At 40.0% G+C, this 24,966-nt stretch overlaps 1 protein-coding gene across 12 annotated transcripts in view; it reads right to left on the bottom strand.

Moving 5' to 3' along the window:
• Positions 1–24,966, bottom strand: part of LMO7 (LIM domain 7) — a 226,137-nt gene that overhangs the window by 129,867 nt on the left and 71,304 nt on the right. For all 12 annotated transcript variants that reach the window (XM_059684846.1, XM_059684847.1, XM_059684851.1 and 9 more), the window contains exons 2-3: positions 16,865–16,935; positions 271–340 (exon numbers count right to left, since the gene is read on the bottom strand). In XM_059684846.1, the coding sequence (XP_059540829.1) occupies positions 271–340; positions 16,865–16,935 (141 nt within the window). The remainder of the gene's footprint in view (positions 1–270; positions 341–16,864; positions 16,936–24,966) is intronic.

Below are 24,966 nucleotides of genomic sequence, written 5' to 3'. Positions count from 1 at the left end.
AACAAATGCAATTTGTAGAAGAAATAAGCCAAGAAAGGGGATATATGAGGTTTGAGGGCACAAAAATCAAAACAAACAAAAAATAAATTAAATAAAATCTTCCAGCTGAAGGGAAACAGAGAGAGGTACTAAAGGTGTGTGGAGGACATCACAAAACATGCTTTTTTTGAGCAAAATATCCCAAACCTAATTTCTATAATAATTCCAGATAAGAGAACCTGTCATTTCAAAAACAAAGAAATCTAGTTTTGAAGACAATTTATTACTTACCAAGCCTGCTATTGGTGTGGACAGTCTATTGATCTTCTTTATGACACCAGGTTTAAGCTTATTAATCAAACTGAAAGTGAATAAAGAAACAAGATAAGCAATTACAAGAGTGCCAATATCAATTTAATGTTCTTTTTAACATTCTCAAAAATCATATATGTCACTATTCCATCCCCAATATGTTATTCGGAGCTAAGAGCCCCACAGAAAACAAACAGCTGAGAAAACAATTCCAGAGTCAGAACAGTCTTCCAACAATGGTAAGTTGTTCTCTTAGACCAGAGACATACTTCTCCATCCAAAGCCAAGTCCTTAAAATAGTGAGCTCCCCATCTATTAAAGAAAGGTAATATTTGATTGTTGCAAACTGCCAGTTTAAGAATTGCTTCAATATAATTTAATTCACTTGGTCCTAAGAATACTGTTTTCTATTAACCATTTTCATTGATTCTTTTCTCAAACCAACCCTTTTTTAATTTTATTTATATGAAGATTGACAGTACTATTTATTCCTATTTACCCTTTTATATGAAAAATAAAAAACAAAAATAAATTAATGCAGCTATAAGTAATAATGTTCAGAGGCTCTTTCTTAGAGTTCAATATACTATATATATATATATATATATATATATATATACACACACACACACTTATGTAAACATTTGAATGTCTGAATGTAAACAGATCCCTATTTTAAAAGTTAATTTCAACGCTATATACTATTCTGTCATATTTAAAGGGTGCAGTGGGAACTCATCCTCATAGCCAACTAGTTCTTATGGGTAACTCATTCAAGTCCATGATTGATTGCTTTGTTATCATAGCAAAATGACTGAATGAAAAATTAAATTAACTGTGCCAGAACTCCCCAAAATAACCTGAAAGTTACCTCAAACTCTAACATTGAACAAATTTAAACTGCTATGACAATCTACAAAGATATATGTCTCCACGCTCTAGAATATCAAAATAGAACACAGCTTTGATGACTACAACTTGGAGTACACTTTTTGGTTCTAAATCTAGATTATTGTGAATTCTATTTTTTTGTGGTTCACTAGTACAGTGCCAGGCCACAGAGAAATTTAATACTAAAAGAATGCTTTTATATTAGTTCTAGTGTGGTTAATTAATCATTAATTACTGCCATAAAGCAGTAACTTGAAACAATGACTTTCCACCCACAAAAAATAAATAAAAATTATTTATTCTGTAACTGAGCTCCACTAGGAAAGCAAAGAAAGGAGAAAAAAAATCAAACATTATTAATTCACTGGTCTCCTCTCCACAATAAACGACAGGAAAAAAAAAAATCTGACACTTGTGGAATGTCACTCGTTCAACATTCCAGAGATTTATATACACACTTGAGTGTGCTAAAAATAAAAAAGACAAAAGTCTCAATTTAATGACCTTCAGAATGTCGTTCAACTGGATTCAAAAGGGTGGATTATGAAGACTTAGTCTGGTGAACAAAAGATGTTTTTCTGTTTTCATAGTTTCTTGACACAAAGATCTTTAGAAAATTTAATAAAACCATCTCCTTGACTTGAAGCATTTTCTAGAAGTGTTAACTCCTTGATTCCTAATTTCTTATTTATTCACTAAAAGCCATGTGGGAATTGAACAGGCTTATAAGAAATGAGAGTTCCAAATTAACTATTCTAGCTGTTCCTTATTAACCAGGTATTTCTAAATTCCATTAAAGGTGGCATTCTTACAAATGCATAGAAGTAACAACTGAAACTTTACTTAATAGGAACATATTCTGCACAATATAAGTCAAGAAACCTGTGGCAGTTGACCCCTAGCTTGGCAGTGACTTTCCAACAGTTAACTTGGATCTTAAAATATAACCTTCCATTGACATTAAATGTTGAAGACCAATATGAGACAGGGCAACGCAGAGATAGAATGTCAGGGAAGGCTAACATTCATGGTCCTTGTTAGAGGAAGAGTGTCATACATCCCGCCTCCACCCATTTGAGTCACTGGGGACTTTGTCCAGATCATTCCACTTACCTGTTTACTTCACTGATTATTTTTGTATTACAGTGTTAGTAATATCAAGAGCACTTTTTAAAAAGACAGTTTCTGGGATGGATAATACTCTCAATTAAGTCAGCCAGAGGAAGTAAGGGATTGAGGTAAAGAAAACAGCAGGATAAATATTGTCTCCCTGTAATGAGTTGACTCCTCCCTCATCAGAAGGTTCCAGAGCTATTACTTAGAAACAACAAATGCACAGTGGACTGGAGCCCCTCTCCACTCCTGAGCCTCCTAGTACAGGTACAAACTCAGAAATAACCAGGGGGACAAACCAACACTCTGGATAACACACAAACTACCCTCTAAAAAGTGTATCACTAGAGAAAAAGGCTGTTTTATCTGTCAACTGTTAAAACGACATCAGTTCTAAGCACTAGGATATGGAGAAAATGCAGTTTGAGCAAATGCTGACCATCCATAAACAATTATTTTCATATACAATTAAAGGAAGACCTTCTAGGAAGAAAAATAGGTTTCAGAAAATTTAAATTTCTGTGACATTTAAATATATCTAAAGGAATGGGGCATAGTCTTATGTCAAATAAAACACAAGTATCATGCAAGAGAAATACTGTTCTCTTTTGCAAATAAAACTTCTTTGTATAATAAGTGTTCTTTGATTATATATGTTTCTAAAGGCAATACTGACTTCAGGTGACTGGCTCTATTCATGAATGAGCTAAAAAGATAACCTCCCAGATTCCTCTGAGCACAAGGGACCATTTCCTCCTCTTGCATCCCCATATCCCATCCCTCTAACCCCATGTAACATTACACAGCCACCTTGGCAAGCCTTCTCTCAGGCCATGGCAGGAACCTGGTGCTGTGCTCTGAGAGCTCTCAGAGGTCTGCTCCTTTGGTGAGATTAAAACCAGAACAGAAAACACTGAGTCATTTGGTACCCCCCACAGTAGATCGCTCTCACAATTCGGCCTGCAAACCTCTCCTTCAGCTCATCGTTCCAGTTGTAGTCTACTTCCTTTCCCTTTCTTCCCCAAAACACCACTCCAAGGGAGTTCAGTTGCACAACAGATGCGAGAAAGGGGCTCTGTTCCAAACCCTTGTCGCCGGTGAATGTGACATAACATGTAATGAAACTCAGAAGTGAGACTCAGAACTGCCCATGAAGCTCAATGTGATGTCCAGCTCAGGTATAGGTTTTAATCAGAATTTGATGCTCGGTCTGTTAGTCTCCGGAAATTAGTTTCAAATGGCAAACCTCATTTCCCCTCTTATCGGGAAGCTCCTCAGCAGAAGTGCAAAATGTAGGGACATCTTTGACTTCCTATTTCCAAAGATTTTCCAAATGCACCAGAGAGACTGACATCAAAGAGCACGTCAATCCACTGAGAGTGAACTTTTAAACTATAAATTATTTGGTTAGTCATTCACACATACATTACTAATATCTTTCTGTCAGCCATGTTTTTTAAATATATATACCCCCACAGTAGTCAAACTTTTCCTATTGGTAACTAAACTTTTTAAAGATATAACTAAGAGATTACCCATTTCCTTACAATACTTGTTTTACCCATTATTTGACATTTTCTCATTTGCCCAGTTTTCTTCTAGATGCCAACTTTGCTCAACAAGCATTTGAATGCTTCCAAAAGATTCTAGACAGTGGTCAGCCAGAGAGCAGCCAGACAGTGGCGGTGCTATGCACACACAGGACTGTTCTCCCAATGCAAACAGCACCTCCTAGCACCGAGCGAGCTGCCTGGCATTTAGCAGGTGCTTTAAAAATACTGGCTAACGTCCACTAACTTTTAATGCAGAATTTTTTTTGTTAATAATTCAAAACCTCTATCTTCTTTATAGAAATAACTTTACTAAAAACCTTACCGTTGGTTTCATTCAAATGCTAGGGATGCTTTTTTTGCTTCTCCCAACAAGGACACCTCTCATTTTTCTGTTGGCAGACAGAGGAACTTCAGTGTTCTCTCCTAATTGTCAAATGTTGATCAAGAGAGTAAACTCTTTATCAGATAAATTAACTGGATTGGTTATCTTTTTTTATCATGTAAGCTGCTTTTTACTTTATTATATTGTCCACAGAAATAATATACATCTATAGCATAAATTTTCGTGACCTGCGTATAGTCCCTTCTGTGGATGAATCAGAATGTACGTTAAAATGTTCTATAACTGCTGGACTGATTATCTTAAATAAATTCCTTACTAAGATTTTAAATTAATTACTTCCTTCTAAATTCTTAAGCTGTAATATTTTTTAAATTATATTGTTGGGGGGTGCCCTGGCTGGTGTGACTCAGTTGGCGGAAGCATCATCCCACGCACCGAAGGGTAGCAGGGCCTGGTTGGAGCATTGGTCCTCAGACCAAAGGGTCACGGGTTTGATTCCCAGTCAAGGGCACAGATCCCCCTCAATGTTTCTTTCTCTCTCCCCCTCTCTCTTTTCTTCCCTCTCTCCCTTCCTTCCTCCTTTTACCTGGAATCAATAAAAAATAATAATAACAACAACATTGTGGGTAGAGATGGAAGATGAATGGGAGATGAATGGTGATGGGAAATAATAATAAACAAATAACAGTAGTTAGTGATGACATTCCCATGGATAAAGTACAAGCAGATTAATTTTAAATTTCGAAGTGTAAAAGCATTCGGTATACATATTTATGATAATTTTTAAGACAAGTAGTAAAATTAATGTAAGTTCAATTGGTAGAATTCCTGTGGTAGTAATTCTGGATACTGCTGGATTACTTACCACACAAATACATAGTTACTGCATGCTAAAATGGGGAAACGGGCGAAACAGCACCAAGTCAGTACCAATAAAATTTATAATCATCACTTTATTATGACTGGACTTCCTTATCTTGCCTCACTGTTATGCCTGAAGCATCCATCCTGCAGTGAATCCAGCAAAACTTTAGGCATCTGACAGCAGGTTTCCTATTTCGAGCAACCTCAATAGTTAAAGTACTAATGGATCTTGCTGAATAGCCAGAAATTTCCCAATACATAACAATAATAAAGGGCATCTAGCAGAGGGGCTCAGATTCCTGTCCTGATTCTGCTTTTTACTGTTAAGTAACATCACATCGCTAAATTCCGCTCCATCCCTTCATGGAAACGAGAGTGACATGTCATTCCCTTATAGTTAGACTTAGGTTCTCTCCAATTTTTGCCACTGTCAAAATGTGCTTTTTTTTAAATACATATATTTTTTATTATTTCAGAGAGGGAGGGAAGGAGAGAGAGAGAGAGATTGAAACATCAATGATGAGAAAGAATTATTGATTGGCTGCCTCCTGCACGTCCCATGCTGGGGGTCGAGCCCGCAACCTGGGCATATGCCCCGACCAGGAATTGAACCATGACCTCCTGCTTCATAGGTCGACACTCAACCACTGAGCCACGCCAGCCGGGCAAAAATGCTTTGATGTATGTTTGTATGTATATCTTTATCCATGCTCCTCACCATTTCTTTCTTTATTTTTATTTAAGTACTAGAGGCCCGGTGCACAAAAATTTGTGCACTAGGGGGGAAGAAGGGGTCCCTCAGCCTAGCCTGTGCCCTCTTGCAGTCTGGGACCCCTCGGGAGATAACCACCTGTTGGCTTAGGCCTGCTCCTGGGTGGGAGGGCAGGCCCAATCCCTAGGTGCAGCCCCTGGTTGGGCTCAGAGCAGGGCCGTTTGGGGAGTTGGGGCGCCGCCCCCTGTCACACTCAAGGCAGGGTCGATGGGGAGGTTGCGGCGCCACCTCCTGTCACACACAGAGCAGGGCCAATCAGGGGGTTGGGGCGCTGCCCCCTGTCACGCACAGAGCAGGGCCCATCAGGGGGGTTGGGGCTCCATACCCTGTCACGCACAGAGCAGGGCCCATCAGGGGGATGGGGAGCTCCCCCCTGTCACGCACAGAGAAGGGCCCATCAGGGGATTGGGGAGCTCCCCCCGTCATGCACACAGCAGGGCCCACCAGGGGGGTGAGGAGCTACCCCCTGTCACTCACAGAGTAGGGCCGATAGGGGAGTTGGGGCACTGCCCCCTGTCACACACAGAGCAGGGCCGATCAGGGGTTGGGGCGCTGCCCCTCTCACACTCAGGGCAGGGCCAATGGGGAGGTTATGGCTCTACCCCGTCACACACAAAGCAGGGCCCGTGGGGTGGGGGGGTTGGGGCACCGCACCCAGTCACACACAGAGCCACAGGGCGATCAGGGGATTGGGGAGCTCCCCCCTATCAAGCACAGAGCAGGGCCAATCAGGGGGTTGGGGCACCTTCCCCTGTCAGGAACAGAGCAGGGCCGACAGGGAGGTTGTGGCCCCACCCCCTGTCACACACAGAGCCGCAGGGCAATCAGGGGGTTTGGGCGCTGACCCCTGTCACGCTGATCCCCGTGCCAGGAGGCCTCGCGGCTCCGCTGATCCCGGTGCTGGGAGGCATATTACCCTTTTACTATATAGAATAGAGGCCTGGTGCATGGGTGGGGGTTGGCTGGTTTGCCCTGAAGGGTGTCCTGGATCAGGGTGGGGGTCCCCACTGGGGTGCCTGGCCAGCCTGGATGAGGGGATGATGGCTGTTTGCAGCTGGTCACACACCCTTCAGGGTGGGGGTCCCCACTGGGGTGCCTGGCCAGTCTGGGTGAGGGGCTGAGGACTGTTTTCAGGCTGGGACTGAGCTCCCAACTGCTCCTTTTTTTCTTTTTCTTTTTTTATTCTGGACCAGCTTTAGCCTGGCTCCAGCTCTGAGGCCTCAGCTGCTGAAAGCAGGTATCTGGTTTGTTTAGGTTCTATAATCAAAACTCTGTATCACTCCAGCTCTGAGATCCCAGCTCGCTGAAAGCTGGTTTCTGGGGTTTTGTTTAGCTTCTGTATTTGTTGCAATGTTTCTTAAACTGCAAGCTCAGAGGCCAGCAAGGCAGGTGGGGAACGTTGCAGTCCTCCGTCACTGAAGCAAGCAAGCCTCATGTTCAGTTTAAGCTGCCTGGTGGCCGGCCGCCATCTTGGCTGGCAGTTAACTTGCATATCGCCCTGATTAGCCAATGGGAAGGGTAGTGGTCATACGCTAATTACCATGTTTCTCTTTTATTAGATAGGATAGTTGGCATACGATATTGTATTAATTATATTAGTTTTGGGTGTACAATTCAGTGATTTGACATTTTTAGACCTTAAATGTGATTACCCAAGTAATTCTAGTAATGATCTGTCACGGTGCAGACTTATCACAATATTACTGACTACATTTACCATTTCTTATATTTTATTTCTAGAGATAAAATCATCAGTGTTCAGTTCTTGATCATTCTTAGGAAAGGGATGTGGCAATATTAATCAACTTGCTTTTGCACCCTGGGGCAGCATTCCTCCACCCACCTCCTGGCATGATATAGCAGCGACACTTCACACTTTCAGTAGCAGCGACACTGTTTCCCTCTACCTGTCAGCCACCTACTTACTGCATGACCTTCCATGGTGCTGCAGCTTTTATAACCACCACTCTTAAGGGATGTAAAAATTTTCACCAATTTTACCTATCACATTTTAGATATTTAGGTTGTTTTTAATATATGAAATGCTTTATACATATCTTTTGCCCATTTTTAGTCTTTTCTTAGATTCCCAAAAGAACAATTATTGGGAAGTCTTGTCATTTTTATAATACATAAATATAGGTTTATATTAATAAATAAATTAGTTAGTTATTAATGTACCAGCTTATATTCAATTGGTCATTTTGAGAATATTACAGAATATGTTGCCTCGATATAACCAATATTTTATAACAGATTTTAAATTATTTACTAGTTTCAATTAAAAAATAGTGTCTGCAGAGAACACACTGACAGCTGTCAGAGGGGAGTGGGGTCAGGGAGCTGTATGAAGAAGGTGAAGGGGTTAAGCAGTACGAATTGGTAGATGCAGAATAGCCACAGAGATACAGATAGCAGTATGGAGAATATAGGCAATAATGTTGAGATAATGGGGTACGAGGCCAGGTGGTACTTGGGGCAGAGGGAGGATTAGAATGCATGGTTTTCTGGCCACTTTGCTATACATCTGAAACTGATGCTGAATGGTACTGAATGTAAACTGTGGTTAAAAAATAAAATAAATAAAAGTAAATAGTATCTGGTTCTAGCATAATCTATAATAATAAAAGCATAATATGCTAATTAGACCAGATGTCTTTCCAGACAACCTTCTGGGTGAAGCCGGGACTGCAAGGGAACCCCGGGTCTCGGGTGCCTGCTGGCAGCCTGAGGGAAGCCGGTGCCGGCAGCAGGGGAAGGAAGGCCTACTCTTGCCCGAATTTTGTGCATCAGGCCTCTAGTCTATAATAATAAAAGCATAATATGATAATTAGACCAGATGTCCTTTTTCCAGACAAAGCCGCAGCAGACGGGGTCTGTAGCAGAGGCCCCCGGGCCAAGGTGGCAGCAGGCGGGGGCCAAGGCCTGTGCACAAATTTCATGCATCAGGCCTCTAATTCTTAATAATAAAAGTGAATAATTTACTGTTTATTTCTAGTAGTATTTTATTTGTGAATTATTTAGTCTTATCCTTTGCTCACTTGTCTACTGAAATTTTGAAATGTGTATCTTACCAATTTATTTGAACTCTGGATGATCTTTAAGTCATTTTTGTTTAAAATATTTTCTTCAGAATGTTATTTGCCAGTAAATATATATATATATATATATATATATATATATATATATATATATATATATGTATATATGTGTATATATATGTATATATATATGTGTGTGTGTGTGTGTGTATATATATGTGTGTGTGCATATATGTATATATACATATATGTATATGTGTGTATATACACATGTATATATACACACACATATGTGTATATATACACATATATATGTGTATATATGTATATATATGTGTGTGTATATATATATGTGTGTGTGTATATATATATTCAAATCTATTTTTCCTATTCCTTCTAAAAGATTTTTAAACTGCCTCCAAACATTTTTTAACTCTTCAATTATATTTTTCAGCTCATTAATTTAATTTAGACTATATTCTGATATATGATGAGTTTTAAAATTAATTCTTACCCAATTATTTATCCCAATACAATGAACTGAATGTTTCATCTCTTCTCCATTTTCTCATATCTTTTATCACAAACTCTTATGTAAAATAATGTATTTCTGGACCTTGCTCTCACATTCATATGTACATTTATAAAGCAACTCATAATTATTAAATACTGTGTTTTGTTGTACTTTATCATATGTTCTAATACTAGATTAGAATCATTCCACAAAAATTGTATTTTTAGAATTTTTCTTATTCTCATTTGTCTATTATTCTACATAAATGTTAATTCTTTTTCTAAGAAAATTTGACATTTTATATAGATATTAGATTGAAACTATAAATTAATTTTTATATCTATTACCTTATACAGAAATGTACTTTATTATTCTATTTCTTAAATCTTGTAACTAACCATTTTTCCTACATATAAAAATAAAAGCCCAACATGTTTCTCTAAAGTAAACAATGTTCTAAACTTTATCACTTGATAAACTTTATCAACTTGATATAGTACTTTTTTAATGATGTTCTGCTATATATTATTACTTTTATCCAGCTAATATTCTGATTAGTGTTACTAATCAGAATTCTAGAGACTAAGTTTCATATAAGGCAATTACTCTACTTTTAATTTATGTGATACAGTATATTTCTCCTTTTTACAGTATTCATTCCCCTTATTTAATTTCTTTCTCATTGCACTGAACAGAATCCCCATACTTTCATCATTTTACGGCCAACACAGTGTTATCCACATGTTCACATGAGAGCCTTCATTACATCAAAAACCTACTTCAATAACTTTCCGCCGATCAACTTTAATATAAATTATTTATATCACATAAACTGAGTACATCCATTTCTATCTTTTATTTTTAGTACACCATCATTCTCATCTATTTCTCAGAGGCCCCATCACTGAAATCTTTTAAGTTCTCCTTTTGGTAACTTACGTTTAGGGTGAGAAAGCCCTGTAGACGGTACATGCAGGTTCATAAAACATACATAAGCTTTCTACCTTCAAGTTTGAGGCCACAATATAAAAGACTTCTACAAAATTGGCAATGAGCCTGTACAGTGCGATTGCCTTAGCAGAAGTAATTTTTAAAATTAATGTTTTCCAAGCTCACCTTCAACTTTTATACTACTCTTTTTTGAATGATGTTCTTGCTACATATAGATATAAAATTATGGGGGCGGGGGTGGGGTGGGGAGATTGACCATGAAGCTGAAAAAGAAAGCATACAGATGATAACCATAAAATACTGCCATGAAAAAAAAGTTTAAATTTTTTAATTATCTATATGAAATTGAACACTTGTATCTTTGTTTATGTACTGTTAGATTATCAAATAATATGGAAAACATCAAAGTTTATATTACTTTAAGAAAAAATAGTTTTTATTACTTAAATTTCAATGGCTGTCATATGGATCAGGGTCAATATTTATGGAAGCAACTGTTCTCAGGAAATTCAATGCCAGAAAGAGCTCTAATAAAAAGCCCTCAAAGACATACAGCTTACAAGATTTACCATTTATTTAAAAGTCTGGGCTTTTAATATCTGGCTTCTGAACAACTGATTTTGCTTTCCTTGTAGGCATTATAACTCAGGCATAGCTGTGATCAAACAGAGGAATGCCTGCTAACAGGCCAACCAGGTAAGTTTTCTTCAGTTTTGGATTTATACAGAATAGTCACCTGGACTTTTTTCCCAACACTACACCTTTTAGATTAATATTATCTCCATTAACCAATGGCTATACATGTGACTCACAATTAAGAGAAAGATTATTTTAATACAAATATCATGCAGTGTCCCACAGAAACTACAATTGCTGATTATCACAGCTGAATGTTTACTTAGGCGCCTTTTGGAAAACATTCATTTGAAGAATACTAGGTACTAAACAGATTGATTAGACTTACATGGTAATGCACCATACCTCAAATTGGTGTTATTTCAATTAGGAGACAATCTAAGAATGAGCTTTTGGAAGTTGTGAATTAAAGTGACTTTTTTTCATTTTTATTTAATTTATTGGGGTGGTATTGGTTAACAAAATTGTACAGTTTACAGGTACATAATTCCACAACACATCATCTATATACTGTTGTGTGTTCACCACCCCAAGTCAAGTCTCCTTCCATGACCATTTATCGCGCCGAAACCCTCCTCCACCTTTTCCCACTCACCCTACCCCAGTAATCACCACACTGTTGTCTGTGTCTATGAGTTGTTGCTCTTTTTTTTTTGCTCATTCCCTCCACCACGAACCTCAGCCTTCCAAACACACCCACCCCCAGCTGTCAGCCTGCTCTATATCTGAGTCTCTGTGTTGCTTGTTAGTTCATTTTGTTCCTTAGATTCCACATCTGAGTGAAATCACATGGTACTTGTCTTTCACTTAACATAATGCTCTCCAGGTCAAAAGCCATTATGTCTCTAAACATTCATCAGAATGTTTGCTGTGATCATTAAAGTAGAACTTATATATTTATTCTAAAAGTACTGCTTGTGGTCAAAATAGTTTTTCATCAACTCTGAATATTCTCACTAGAAATAGGTTGGATATAGTTTTCAGAAATTACCTCAAGTCGATCAGACCCCAGGCTGGTGCCTAAATTGCATTTTAAATTAAAAATAAAATAAAATAAAATAAAATAAAAACAGCATCACTATCAAGTATGCTTAATGACCTAGTTATGGAAGCAATGCCCCAAATGGGGGGAACTCTCTAAAAAATATTTTGAATAATAGTTCATCACTGGAAGCATATAACCACAAAGTGACTTCTTTGAAAACATCACCTATTTGGACTATATGCTGTCATATGTCTGAAAACAATTCCATAACTCATAGGCACACTTCCTACATAAACCTGCCTAACTCCTATCCTGTGTTGTGGGGCTTACAATTGATATCAAAGTTATTTGGCTGTGAACCACTAAATAGTGTATACCAGCGATTTTCAATATCGGTGTGCCACAGTAATTTTTAAAACATACAATACCTGACTTTTTGGTCAGGGGCACTGACCTCTTTTCCCTTAGATTGTCAAATGAGAAAATGACAAAAGCCAACACAACAATAGCCATACAGTGTGAATGAATCAAAATTATACTTATTTTTTGGTCAGGTCAGCAAAAGTATTTTTTTGTTGTGCTGCAGAATTTTAGTCATTAGTATATATGTGCCATGAAATGAAAAAGGTTGAAAATCACTAGTCTATACTCATAGCAAAGTAGTTTTCAGATCACAGGCGTCTTTCTAACAATCATTTTTGTCCTTTCATGTTCTGAACACAATAGAACGCATCCCATATAATAAAGAGTTAATATGCAAATTGACCATCACTCCAACACACAAGATGGCCACCCCATGTGGTCAAAGATGGCCACCCCCATGTGGACACAAAATAGCCACCACAATTATAGAGAACAACATAGACTAATGAAAAGGGACAGACCCAAAGACTGAGAAACAGCGATCAGGCTATCAATCCCCAGAAGGAAAGTAGGGGAGGGCAGGGGTAAGGGGAAGAGATCAACCGAAGGACTTGTATACATGTATATAAGCCAAACCAATGGACATGGACAACAGGGGGATGGGAGCATGAGTTTGTGTGTGGGGGGGAGGTTGGGGGTTAATGGGGGGGATGAGGACACATTTGTAATACCTTAACTAATAATAAAAAATAAAAAAAAATAGCCGCCACAAGAAGGCCAGCTGGGGAGGGCAGTTGTGGGCGATCAGGCCTGCAGGGGAGGGCAGTTAGGGGTGACCAGGCCAGCAGGGGAGGGCAGTTGGGAGGGACAAGGCCTGCAGGGGAGGGTAGTTGGGGGGAACCAGGCCAACAGAAGAGGGCAGTGGGGGTGACCAGGCCAGCAGGGGAGGGCAGTTGGGGGTGACCAGGCCGGCAGGGGAGGGCAGTTAGGGATGACAAGGCTGGCAGGGGAGGGCAGTTAGGGGCAATCGGGCTTGCATGGGAGCAGTTAGGCGTCAATTAGGCTGACAGGGGAGTGGTTAGGGCAGCCGTGGGCAAACTACGGCCCGCGGGCCGGATCCGGCCCATTTGAAATGAATAAAACTAAAAAACAAAAAGACCGTACCCTTTTATGTAATGACTAGAGGCCTGGTGCACAAAAATTTGTGCACTCGGGGTTGGGAGAGGAGGTCCCTCAGCCTGGCCTGTGCCCTCTCACAGTCTGGGACCCATCAGGAGATAAGGACCTGCTGGTTTAGGCCTGCTCCCGGTGGCAGAGGGCAGGCCTAATCCTAGGTGTAACCCCTGGTCGGGCTCAGAGCAGGGCCCATTGGGGAGTTGGGACCCCGCCTCCTGTCATGCACAGAGCAGGGCGGATTGGGAGGTTGCGATGCCACCCTCAGTCATGCTCAGGGTAGGGCCGATTGGGGGGTTGGGGCACCACCCCCTGTCACACTCAAGGCAGGGTCCATAGGGAGGTTGCAGCGCCACTCCTGTCATGCACAGAGCAGGGCCGATCAGAGGGTTGGGGCTCCGCACCCTGTCACACTGATCCCGGTGCTGGGAAGCCTCGCTGCTCCACTGATCCCAGGGCCAGGACGCCTCTCGGCTCCCCTGATCCCTGGCCCGGAGGCCTCTCGGCTCCGCTGATCACCGGGGCGGGAGGCCTCTCTGCTCCGCTGATCGCGGGGCCGGGAGGCCTCTGGACTCCGCTGATCACCAGGGCTGGGAGGCCTCTCGGCTGATCACCGGGCCGGGAGGCCTCTGGACTCCGCTGATCACAGGGGCTGGGAGGCCTCTCGGATCCACTGATCACTGGGGCCGGGAGGCCTCTCGGCTCCGCTGATCACTGGGCCGGGAGGCCTCTGGACTCCGCTGATCACAGGGGCTGGGAGGCCTCTCGGCTCCGCTGATCACCGGGGCCGGGAGGCCTCTCGACTCCGCTGATCACCGGGGCCGGGAGGCCTCTCGGCTCCGCTGATCACCGGGGCCGGGAGGCCTCTCGGATCCGCTGATCACTGGGGCCGGGAGGCCTCTCGGCTCCGCTGATGGCGGGGCCTCCGACTCCGCTGATCACCGGGGCTGGGAGGCCTCTCGGATCCGCTGATCACCGGGGCCGGGAGGCCTCTGGACTCCGCTGATCACTGGGGCCGGGAGGCCTCTCGGATCCGCTGATCACCTGGGCTGGGAGGCCTCTCGGCTCCGCTGATCACTGGGGCCGGGAGGCCTCTCGGATCCGCTGATCACCGGGGCTTGGAGGCCTCTCGGATCCGCTGATCACCGGGGCTGGGAGGCCTCTCGGATCCGCTGATCACTGGGGCCGGGAGGCCTCTCGGCTCCGCTGATTGCGGGGCCGGGAGGCCTCTCGACTCTGCTGATCCCAGGCCCTGAGGCCTCTCTGCCCTGCTGCTTCAGGGCTGTTTGGCTTCGCTCTGCTTGGAGCCTGAGTATGCAAATTAACCGCCATCTTTTAGCTTCTATAATTAAAACATTGTATCTTTTGGAGTTGTTGCTTCAGGAGCTCAGAGCCCCGCAGCTGCAGGGATCCTTGACTTTCTCCATCGCTGGGGCAACCAAGCCTCCTATTCTCAGCTGCCTGGCTGCCAGCCGCCATCTTGGCTGACAGTTAATTTGCATATCTCGCTGATTAGCCAATGAAAAAGGTATCGGTTGTACGCCAATTACCATTTTTCTCTTTTATTAGTATAGGATGTTTACTTTGAATTTATATTAGTTCACACAAACACTCCATCCATGCTTTTGTTCCGGCCTCCGGTCCAGTTTAAGAACCCATTGTGGCCCTGGAGTCAAAAAGTTTGCCCACCCCTGGGTTAGGGGGTTATTAGGCTGGCAGGCAGAAGTGGTTAGGGGCAATTAGGCAGGCAGGCAGGCAGGCAGGCGAGCGGTTGGGAGCCAGCAGTCCTGGATTGTGAGAGGGGTCCCAGATTGGAGAGGGTGCAGGCTGGGCTGAAGGACACACACTCCCTGTGCACAATTTTTGTGCACTAGGGATCTAGTTTAAATCATATAGTTTTCAAATCCAAACAAAGTAATTTCCAATCTGTGACCAATTGGGCTGACCATATCACCTACTAAAATTAGTTTAACACTATTTAGCAACAATTCAGAATGTGACATCAGAAGAGGTTCAGATGCATCCCTGAAACCTTCCTGTGGCCCTTCTTCATATGCCTGTCCTACAACATATCAGCTGGAACCACATGAAAGTGACATTTCTATAGGTCACAGATGGTTGAATAGCAAAAACTTGATATGGCTTAACTTAATAATATTGCTCTACAGAAGTTCAAACACCCATCAACAGAGCTGATAAAATCAGATTGTTATCTACATGTCCACCAACCTATGTATTTCTACACAGTTTGATAGTTCACAAAAACCTATAAAGTTCCATATATCTTACGGAACTTTGCAACCCTGTAAAGTAGGCAGATTAGATATCCTGACCTCCACTGTACAGGTGAGAAAATAAGGCTCAGATGTTAAGTTACTTGCTCAAATGTCCAAAAGTAATGGAGCAAGGAATCAAACCTACACCCTTTGACTCCTGTTTGCTGCAAACAACCTTCCTTTAGAAGAATACTCGAAATCATCTAAGTGAAAACACACACGCCCAATGCTTACTTGTGGACAGATTCCGTCAATACCTATGCAGTAAGTGTCTGCATCGAAACACTTAAATGCTTTCAAAGCTGTGAGTATGTACTCAAGTACATTCCTATAATGTATTGACTCACTTCTGCAACCCGTACCCTCACACGTTCATCCTTACATCCCATAGGCCGGCCTGCCCCTTACCCTCAAAGGTCATATACCAAGCTAACTGCACTACACATCCACTGAGGAACAAACCATTACACTAAACACACAATGTAGGCTTCATACCATCTATCATGGCACAAGACTATTTTACTTAAAGACAACCAAAGCCTAGGATGTGATTCTCAATATATGTTAATTAAATGAATGGCCCATGACTCCAATTGATTGTGGTAATGTAATGACTCCACTTACAGCTTAGAAGAAACATTTGCTACTGCCTAAATTTGTTCTACAATCATCACTATTTATGGATAAAAGAAAAAAGATTTATATAAACTTCTAATACAGGCAATTCCATACATTAAAATAATCTGAGTAAGTGACAGCTGGTACAATGTAATAAGGCTTTCTCCTCAACCACCCACCCCTACTGGCCCATCAAGCTATAATAGAATCTTTCTTGTTTACTAATTTAAAATAATATATATTTCACCAATGCTATCTTTAGATACAGAGAGTGATAACCCCTTCTTACTGTCTGGAACTATGGGGTGTCAATTTGCAGGGATCAAATCTCACTTGTTACCAAGAAAAAATATCTGTGACTATTGTAGCTAGCCATGGAGAAGGGCGTGAAAGTAGACATTCTTCATAACATGCACACACACACACACACACACACACACCTTTGCTTTTAAATTGTTTGTAAATGCTTTAAATACTTACTCACACAACAGAACACCATTCTCTAGAGAGGCTCGAAAATCCTTTGTTTCAAAATTCTTCTCTGTTACTGCCTGAAAGACAGATTTGGGTATTAATTTTCTTTTAAACAGGAATAAGACACAAGTCAAATTCAGATTAAGTGATATGATTCTAATATTATCACTGAAGGATGTGCATATATCAAAAGCTGTCCCACAAAAGAAATTATATGAGGCTCCATGTTACAAAGAGAGAGGTTAACCACTTTAGTATGAAAAAATATAAACAGGGAAAAAAAACACAATGAGCATTTTCTGTAATGTAACCATTTTATGGGTAATAAAAGTTGGAAGCTAAATTTTGAACATATTTTGTATTTAAAAATCTATGGGTGATCTATTTTACTAAAAGTAAATAAAAACAGTAAATAAACTTGAAACACCAACTATATATGCACATAATTAATTTCAATTCCATCCTTAAATTCCTCACACTTCATTACAAAGATAAATAGCAGAGGGCCTGACTCTCCTTAAATGTATTCATGAAATGGTCTGTGTAAAGAGCTATTTTCTGAAATATCCGAGGGAGAAGACTGTTAAATCCTAACACAGAGAAACAAAAGATTGAGAGAGGGTAGACGGTAAGAATTTCAAGCACATGATTCCCCACTTAAGACTCTTATATATGAGCAGGCCACCTAAGGTTACTACCATCAATGTTCTTAGTAAAACTGCTGGGAAAATCTCTCCAGATTCTGTCTCTTGAGGATAGCGGAGATGAGAGGGAAGGGAGTTCCATAGGGGAAGCAGTAGCAGAGAAAACAGTGGGGGGGAAACAGCTCCAAGGACAACTCTTGGGACTGGATCCCCAGCTAAGGGTGTGGGCAAGAGAACCACCATCTGCTAGCAGGAGTCCTTGTTCCACCTGCCACTTCAGGAAGAAATATAATCATGGGGATTGTTTTGGAAGTAATTCATCTTAAATCCTAGGTGGGCCACAGTGCCCCTCTGTTCTTATTCACCACTGCTAGCTTTACTGTCCACCTAGAATCCCTATTATGTCTTCTGCATCTTTTCCACAATGCCCAACATAGCTCTAAGCTAGACATACTACCTGTTAACTGACAAAACAATGGGTAATTTTAGAATTAAAGTTAGTTTCTCACGAGATGGTTCTATAAATATGGACAGAAGCTAAGGTGACACACAGAAAAGCAGGAGCATCCTGTACATGGTGGGGGAATTCTTCCCTCAAGAAGTTCACAGCCGCGTAAGTAAAAGGCAAAGTTTAAAAGCACAGTAAATGCAAACAGAATGGTACGTCTGGGGGGAGATAACCTTGAGTGGCCCATGGATTATCTCAGGTAATCTGTGTAGCACAGACTCTTATTTTCCCCAAATAGATCCAATACAAACTCAAGATGAGCATTGATCCCAACTAGTGAAAACACAGTGATATCTAATCTTTCTGGGAACTCCTACCCAAAGCCAAAAAAGCATAAAAAGGCCCAGGAACATCAAAGTCCATTTTCTCTAGTCATAGGAAAGCCACTGAGAGCCACCAATACTTAATTGTCCTACTGTGAAATGGTCTAGCAATTATTTTTCCAAGTCAATTTGGAATTGATTAGAAGCAGTGGTTTAGAAGATAAAAAGAGCTATGTCCTACAAACACATGGAGAGCAGTAAAGAGTAGCAGTCAACAACACTGAATGGTCCAATCCAGAGGGCAGAGTGTAGCAAGTGACAAAATGGAAAGAGAAAGGGCTCAACTCAGGCAAAAGTATATTCAAATCCCACTTTCATTACCTAATAGCTGTGTGATCTTAAGCAAGTTAGATAACCTCTCTGAACTCCAGTCTACTGATCTGAAACAAGGAAAATATCACCTACTTATTAGCTTGTAAAGATCAAGATACTGTGCAATCAAATAGCTGAGGGTAGTTAACTGCAGTATATGCTTAACCTCATTACATGTATTGACCTTCAAGGTAACACTCTGACAACACACTCCAATAATTAACCCTCAAAGGAATACCTCTGTACCATATAATCAGAATATTAATTGATAAAACAGAAATAATGGAATTTACAGAGCTATTCAAAAAACCCAACTATCCAGAAAGTTTCATTTTCCCCAAAAAAACTCTAGAAAGTCAAAGCCACAGTAGATTTAGACCACCCTCCTCCAGATATCAAAATATTACTGTACTCTTGTACATTTATACTTACCAAATCTAAATAATTATGCTATAATACAGACCAATTTATACAGTTTATAAAGAAGACGATAAAAAGTAAACAAAGATTTTTAAATAACAGCCTATATTGTGAGTTCATGGGAATCTGGCATGTTCTGTACAATAGCAAAGGTTATATACAATGATACCACAACTCTAGAAGGCAATTTGTGATATGTATCTGAAGTACTGAATATGCTTCTTCCAGACATTATGTCCAGATCTAGGAATGTACACCCTGACAACAAGAGAACAAGAAATAAGAAGGACTGCTTCACAGCACTGAGTATAATAGCAACAATTACAAACTGCCTGAATGCCCAACAATAAGAAGTTGATTACATTCTGATATAACTGTAAAACAGAAGTTTGCATGAAATTTAAGCTCATGTTACAAAAGTAGATTTACTTGTAAAGAACCCTTAATGCATTAGTTATAAAGCAATTCATTAAATAATACATGAGTAGGATCCCAATTACTATAACTCTGCAAGTATGCATTATATAAATAAATATTAAATAATTATTTCTAAATGGTAGAATTATAGCTAATATCAATGTTTATTTTTTATTATTAATATTCTGTATCAACCACAGGTGTTTCCTGTGTCATAGATATACAATTAATATTTTTTAAAAAAAACAGGCAAGAGAGATCAGAATCCATCAGATTTAGGTCAATTTCTGTGTCTTTTATAGCTAAAGGATAAAAATCCACTAGACTACCTTCTGTGTCCTGGAAACTGTAAAAATTATAGAGATCTATAAAGGACCTCAAAATATAGTGAAGACAGTTTGCTCCAAAAAAATTAAATCGTGCTTTAAAATGTGAACCCATCTTTAAGAATTCAAAATACTGAACGAAATTTAAGAATTTTCAAAGAACAAGTGTTTGTCTAGTAGTTCTAACCTAACAATTACTCACTGCGTTTTCAATAATTCTGAGCCTTACTCATTAGAATGTTATTTGAGGTGTGACACATTTTATGTAATGAGGTGAGTCACAGGAACTCTAGACCACGTGTTTCCCACTTGAGTTATCAAAAGTCAACAACAACAGGAGTAATCACTATGTAGTCAAGAGCCACACCTTGCCTTCTATAAAAACTTGGCTATTAAAAAAAAAACTTGCCTATTTTCCTCTTCCTTGTCCCTTTCCATAGTTTTTAATACAATTAAGTAAAATCATTACCACCTGAGACGTACATCAGATGAGACCTGCAATTCAATCCTGAACACATCTTACTCTACAGACTTTTTTTTCCCAGAGAGGAAGGGAAAAGGAGAGAGATAGAAACATAAATGATGAGAGAGAATCATTGATCGGCTGCCTCCTGCACACCCCACATTGGGGATCGAGCCTGCAACCTGAGCATGTGCTGTGACCAGGAATCAAGCCGTGACCTCCTGGTTCATAGGTCGATGCTCAACCACTGAGCCACGCCAGTTGGGCTACGAACTTCTGATAAGTCACTGCTCCATCCCCTACTTTTAAAGGGAAAGAAATATTTGCCCAACCCACTTCACATTACACAAATGATACGTGAAAATATTTGACCCTTTCAAAAAAAAAGAAGATGAAGAAGACTACACACTATACGCAGTGATGGCGAACCTTTTGAGCTCAGCGTGTCAGCATTTTGAAAAACCCTAACTTAACTCTGGTGCCGTGTCACATATAGAAATTTTTTGATATTTGCAACCATAGTAAAACAAAGATTTATATTTTTTATCTTTATTTTATATATTTAAATGCCATTTAACAAAGAAAAATCAACCAAAAAAAAAAATGAGTTCACGTGTCACCTCTGACACGTGTGTCATAGGTTCGCCATCACTGCACTATAGTCAGGGCTACTGCTTCTTCCAGCCATGCAGCCCTGGGTGCTGATGAGTCGTCCTGTTGGAAAGAAAGCTAAGAAACTTACAGGGCCAAGGACTCTTCCTGGGAAGCTGTAATTACTCTCCCAAGCATATTAAGGGCGGAGCAGCGTGCGGAAAACACACCTTACACAATCACGGCTGCCAAACCTGTCCTACCACCTGTAGCCTCTGGAGAAGCCCTTGATACGAAGCTTTTAAAGGGCATATTTTGTGAAAGAAAATATCAGCCACATAAATATATAGGCAATAAGGGCCAAGACCACAAATTTCAAAATAGCCATTGCTTCTCCTATGAGAAGTATTAATTTAGTAAACAAATGGGAATTAGCATCACACCCTTTTTGTTAATGGTTTTATTTTAATCCTCTCACTGGATGAGATTTCCCACCAATATAAGCAGCAAGTTTCTCTAAAGCTGCATCTCTCAGTTCCAATTCTGACCACATAATCAACATGATTTAAATCCCAGACATTCTGGGAACATCTCGAAGACCACTTCATACCAGACGGGTTATCAGCAAAACACCCACTAATGCAAGTCAGCAGGCACTCATCTTGTTTAAATTTTTCAATTCCTGTTAAGCAGTCATTTTAAAGACATCTAGAATCCCAAAAGCACTCTCTACCATATTTTTGTGGGAATCACAGTGCAAAACCAGTGCCCATTTGAACTGTTTCAAAAGAGAGGAGATGTTTGCCAACAAAAAGTAGGCTATGAGCTTCCACCGGGCTCTAAGTTGGTTCCAAATTAAGTTACTTATTGATTGATCAGCTACTGGACCATGATATTTAAGACACATGCATACCATCATCATCTTGCCTATCATTTATTTCAACATAAGTAATGCAACACAAAACAAACACAAAACACAAAGAACATTTACCATCAGAAGCCACTATGGAACACAGGTACCCCTTCATGAAACAATTCCCCAAAACTGGCTTTGGCTTAATTTTCCATTCAAGGTGTCAGCATTTACTAGGTAATAATGTGGATTTTTTTCAATAGATGGCGTTACACATATGTTGATATATATGCGATTTGATATGTATGCTATTTTGTTGTATTGACAGCAAGCTTCAAAACTTCATATGTCAAATTTGCTGAAGATGTTAACATCATAGATATTTTTACGCTTAAAAATGTCGAATTTCGTGCCAAAAAAAATAAAAAAAGAACATTTGCAGGAAGTTTTAATTCATTACTTTATTTTGAAGAAAACGTTAGCATATACTTCAGGAAACTTACGGTGAACATGCTCCATCTCAAGATATTTGTGAACGCTGGTTTAAACGCTTTAAAAGTGATGATTTCAATGTGAAAGACAAAGAACTCCCAGGTCAACCGAAAAAGTTTGAAGACCAATAATTACAAGCATTACTAGTACTGGATAAAGATGCGTGTCAAACTCAAAAACAACTTGCAGAAAGATTAAACGTTGCTCAGCAAACAATTTCCAATCATTTACAAGCAATGGGAAAGATTTTAAAGGAAGGAAAATGGGTGCCACATCAACTGAATGAAAGACAAATGGAAAACCGAAAAGTCATCAGTAAAATGTTGCTTCAATGGCATGAGAGAAAGTCTTTTTTGCATCAAATTGTGACTGGTGACGAAAAGTGGATTTATTTTGAGAATCCCAAACACACAAAATCATGGGTTGATCCAGGTCAACCACCAACATTGACTGCAAGGCCAAATCGCTTTGGAAAGAAGACAATGCTCTGCATTTGGTGGGATCAGGAAGGTGTGGTGTATTATGAGCTTCTAAAACCAGGTGAAACGGTTAATACTGATCACTACCGACAACAAATAATCAATTTGAACCATGCTTTGATCGTAAAATGACCAGAAAGTGCCAGAAGACATGGCAAAGTAATTTTGCTTCATGATGACGCACCATCACACACTTCAAAACCAGTTAAAGAGACATTTAAAGATCCTGCCTGGGAAGTATTAACCCACCCACCATATTCACCAGACCTTGCTCCTTCAGGTTACCATTTGTTCCCATCGATGGTACACGCACTTTCTGAGCAGCACTTCAAAACATATGAAGAAGTGGAAAATTGGGTCTCTGAATGGTTTGCCTCAAAACAAGAAAAGTTCTATTGGGACGGTATCCACAAATTACCTGAAAGATGGGGAAATATGTAGCTAGCAATGGACATTACTTTGAATAAAGCACTTTTGACGTTTCTCTTGAAATTATCAGGTTTTTTCTGATTACAAAATCCACCATTATTAACCGGTAGTAAATGAAAGAGGCATTGTTTCTGTAGCGAGGAGCCCCGGGCCCGCACACTTCAAGATGCTGGGTCTTTTCAGGCAGTCTCTAAAACTGGCAATGAATTTAAAACACCCCTTTCTCCTTTCCTCCATTAAACCTCATTTTTGAAGCAACCATTATATGATCACTATGATTCCACAAAACAGGACCAATTTTTACAGTGAATTCTGTGAAACGTCTCTGTCACTATTTATACTGCAATATCTCTGTCAGATCTCCTTGAGCACTCATGCCAAAAAGTTACAAATGCAAGGATTATGGCACACAGTCAAAAACACCAGGTAAAAACTAAACATAATTTAAATAGAACAAATGTCTACCTCCTAGCTCTTTCCTTTCCCAGAGTGAAATTATTGAAAAAGTCATTTATGATGTAGAGAAGCCAGTTCCTCCCACAGGAATGGGCTAAAAATAAAAAAACAGGAAGTTGGCCCAGCCAGTATGGCTCTGTGGTTGAGCATCAACCTTACAATCAGAAGGTCAAGATTTAATTCCCAGTCAAGGCATATGCCTGGGTTGCAGGTTCAACCCCCAATGTGGGGCGTGCAGGAGGCAGCTAATCAATGATTCTCTCTCATCATTTATGTTTCTATCTCTCTCTCTCTCCCTCTTCCTTCTTCTCAGAAATCAATAACAATATATTTATTTTTTAAAAGGAACTTGGAGTCAGAAAAGCTAAAACAAAAGTATCAGACTCCTTCCTTGGGTAATAGACACAAAGTCTCCCAACTTCTCCAGGCCTCAGTTTCCTCAACTATAAAACAGAAACCCAGATTATGACAACCAACACTTACTCTTTACTTGTTCAGAATCTATCTTAATTTTCATAGCAATCCCATGTGGTAGGAGCTCTTACCCATTTATACAGGAGGAAACTGAATTGCAATACAGTTGCTTGAGCTAAAACCATGTCAGTAACTACTAGTAGCTCCCTACATACAAGTATTGATCAAATGAAAGTGTCTGTGAAAGCACAGAGTGAACTCTACAATGAAATTAGCAACCTACCTCCCTATGCTCTGGGCATCTGAGTCTACACTGCTTACTCTGGGTGGGCAGGACGTTTTACCCAACTTCTCATGGGCTGAAATGTGGTTTACACATACTAATCACGTATGTTAAATCTAAATACTCTTCCTATGAACATTTGCACTACAAATATCTAACCAAGGAAACACAAAACTAAAATAAAGACAAAAATGATGGTTACATTTCAGGGGTAAGAGGGGAGGGAGGATTGATTGTGTTCTGATGGAAGAACCTCCCTCAGTTCCTGAAATCACTTTATTAGCCTTCTACTGCACAGGAGTGAAATCATCCTAGCTTTGTCCATAGCTCAACAACAACAGACAAGAGTTTGTGGAAACATGTTACTCTAGTTATACACCTTTTTGAAAGGGAATATTCTTAGACAAAATCTTTAAAGTTAAGAGCTTGTCACTACTATTGATTGCTACATGCAAGTTTTTCCAGGCTAAGGAATATGCTAAAATTCAACTTTCCTTTTAGGTAATCTGTCCTACTTTTATAGAAGATAATAAGGAAGTATTCATTTATTCATTCATTCCAAAATAATGTAATGAAAACTGCTATGCGCGTACCTGGTATGATATTTGGCAACTGGAATATAAAAAGATTTAACAATACTTAAAAATTCCTCTTTAAAAGTCTAACCCTGTTTTGAAATGTTTGGTCAAAATGGCATT

The sequence above is a fragment of the Myotis daubentonii genome, chromosome 2 (assembly GCF_963259705.1).
Source record: "Myotis daubentonii chromosome 2, mMyoDau2.1, whole genome shotgun sequence".
Taxonomy (NCBI): Eukaryota; Metazoa; Chordata; class Mammalia; order Chiroptera; family Vespertilionidae; genus Myotis; species Myotis daubentonii.
Note: the sequence above shows the minus strand (reverse complement) of the source record. Positions and strands in the feature narration are given on the sequence as shown.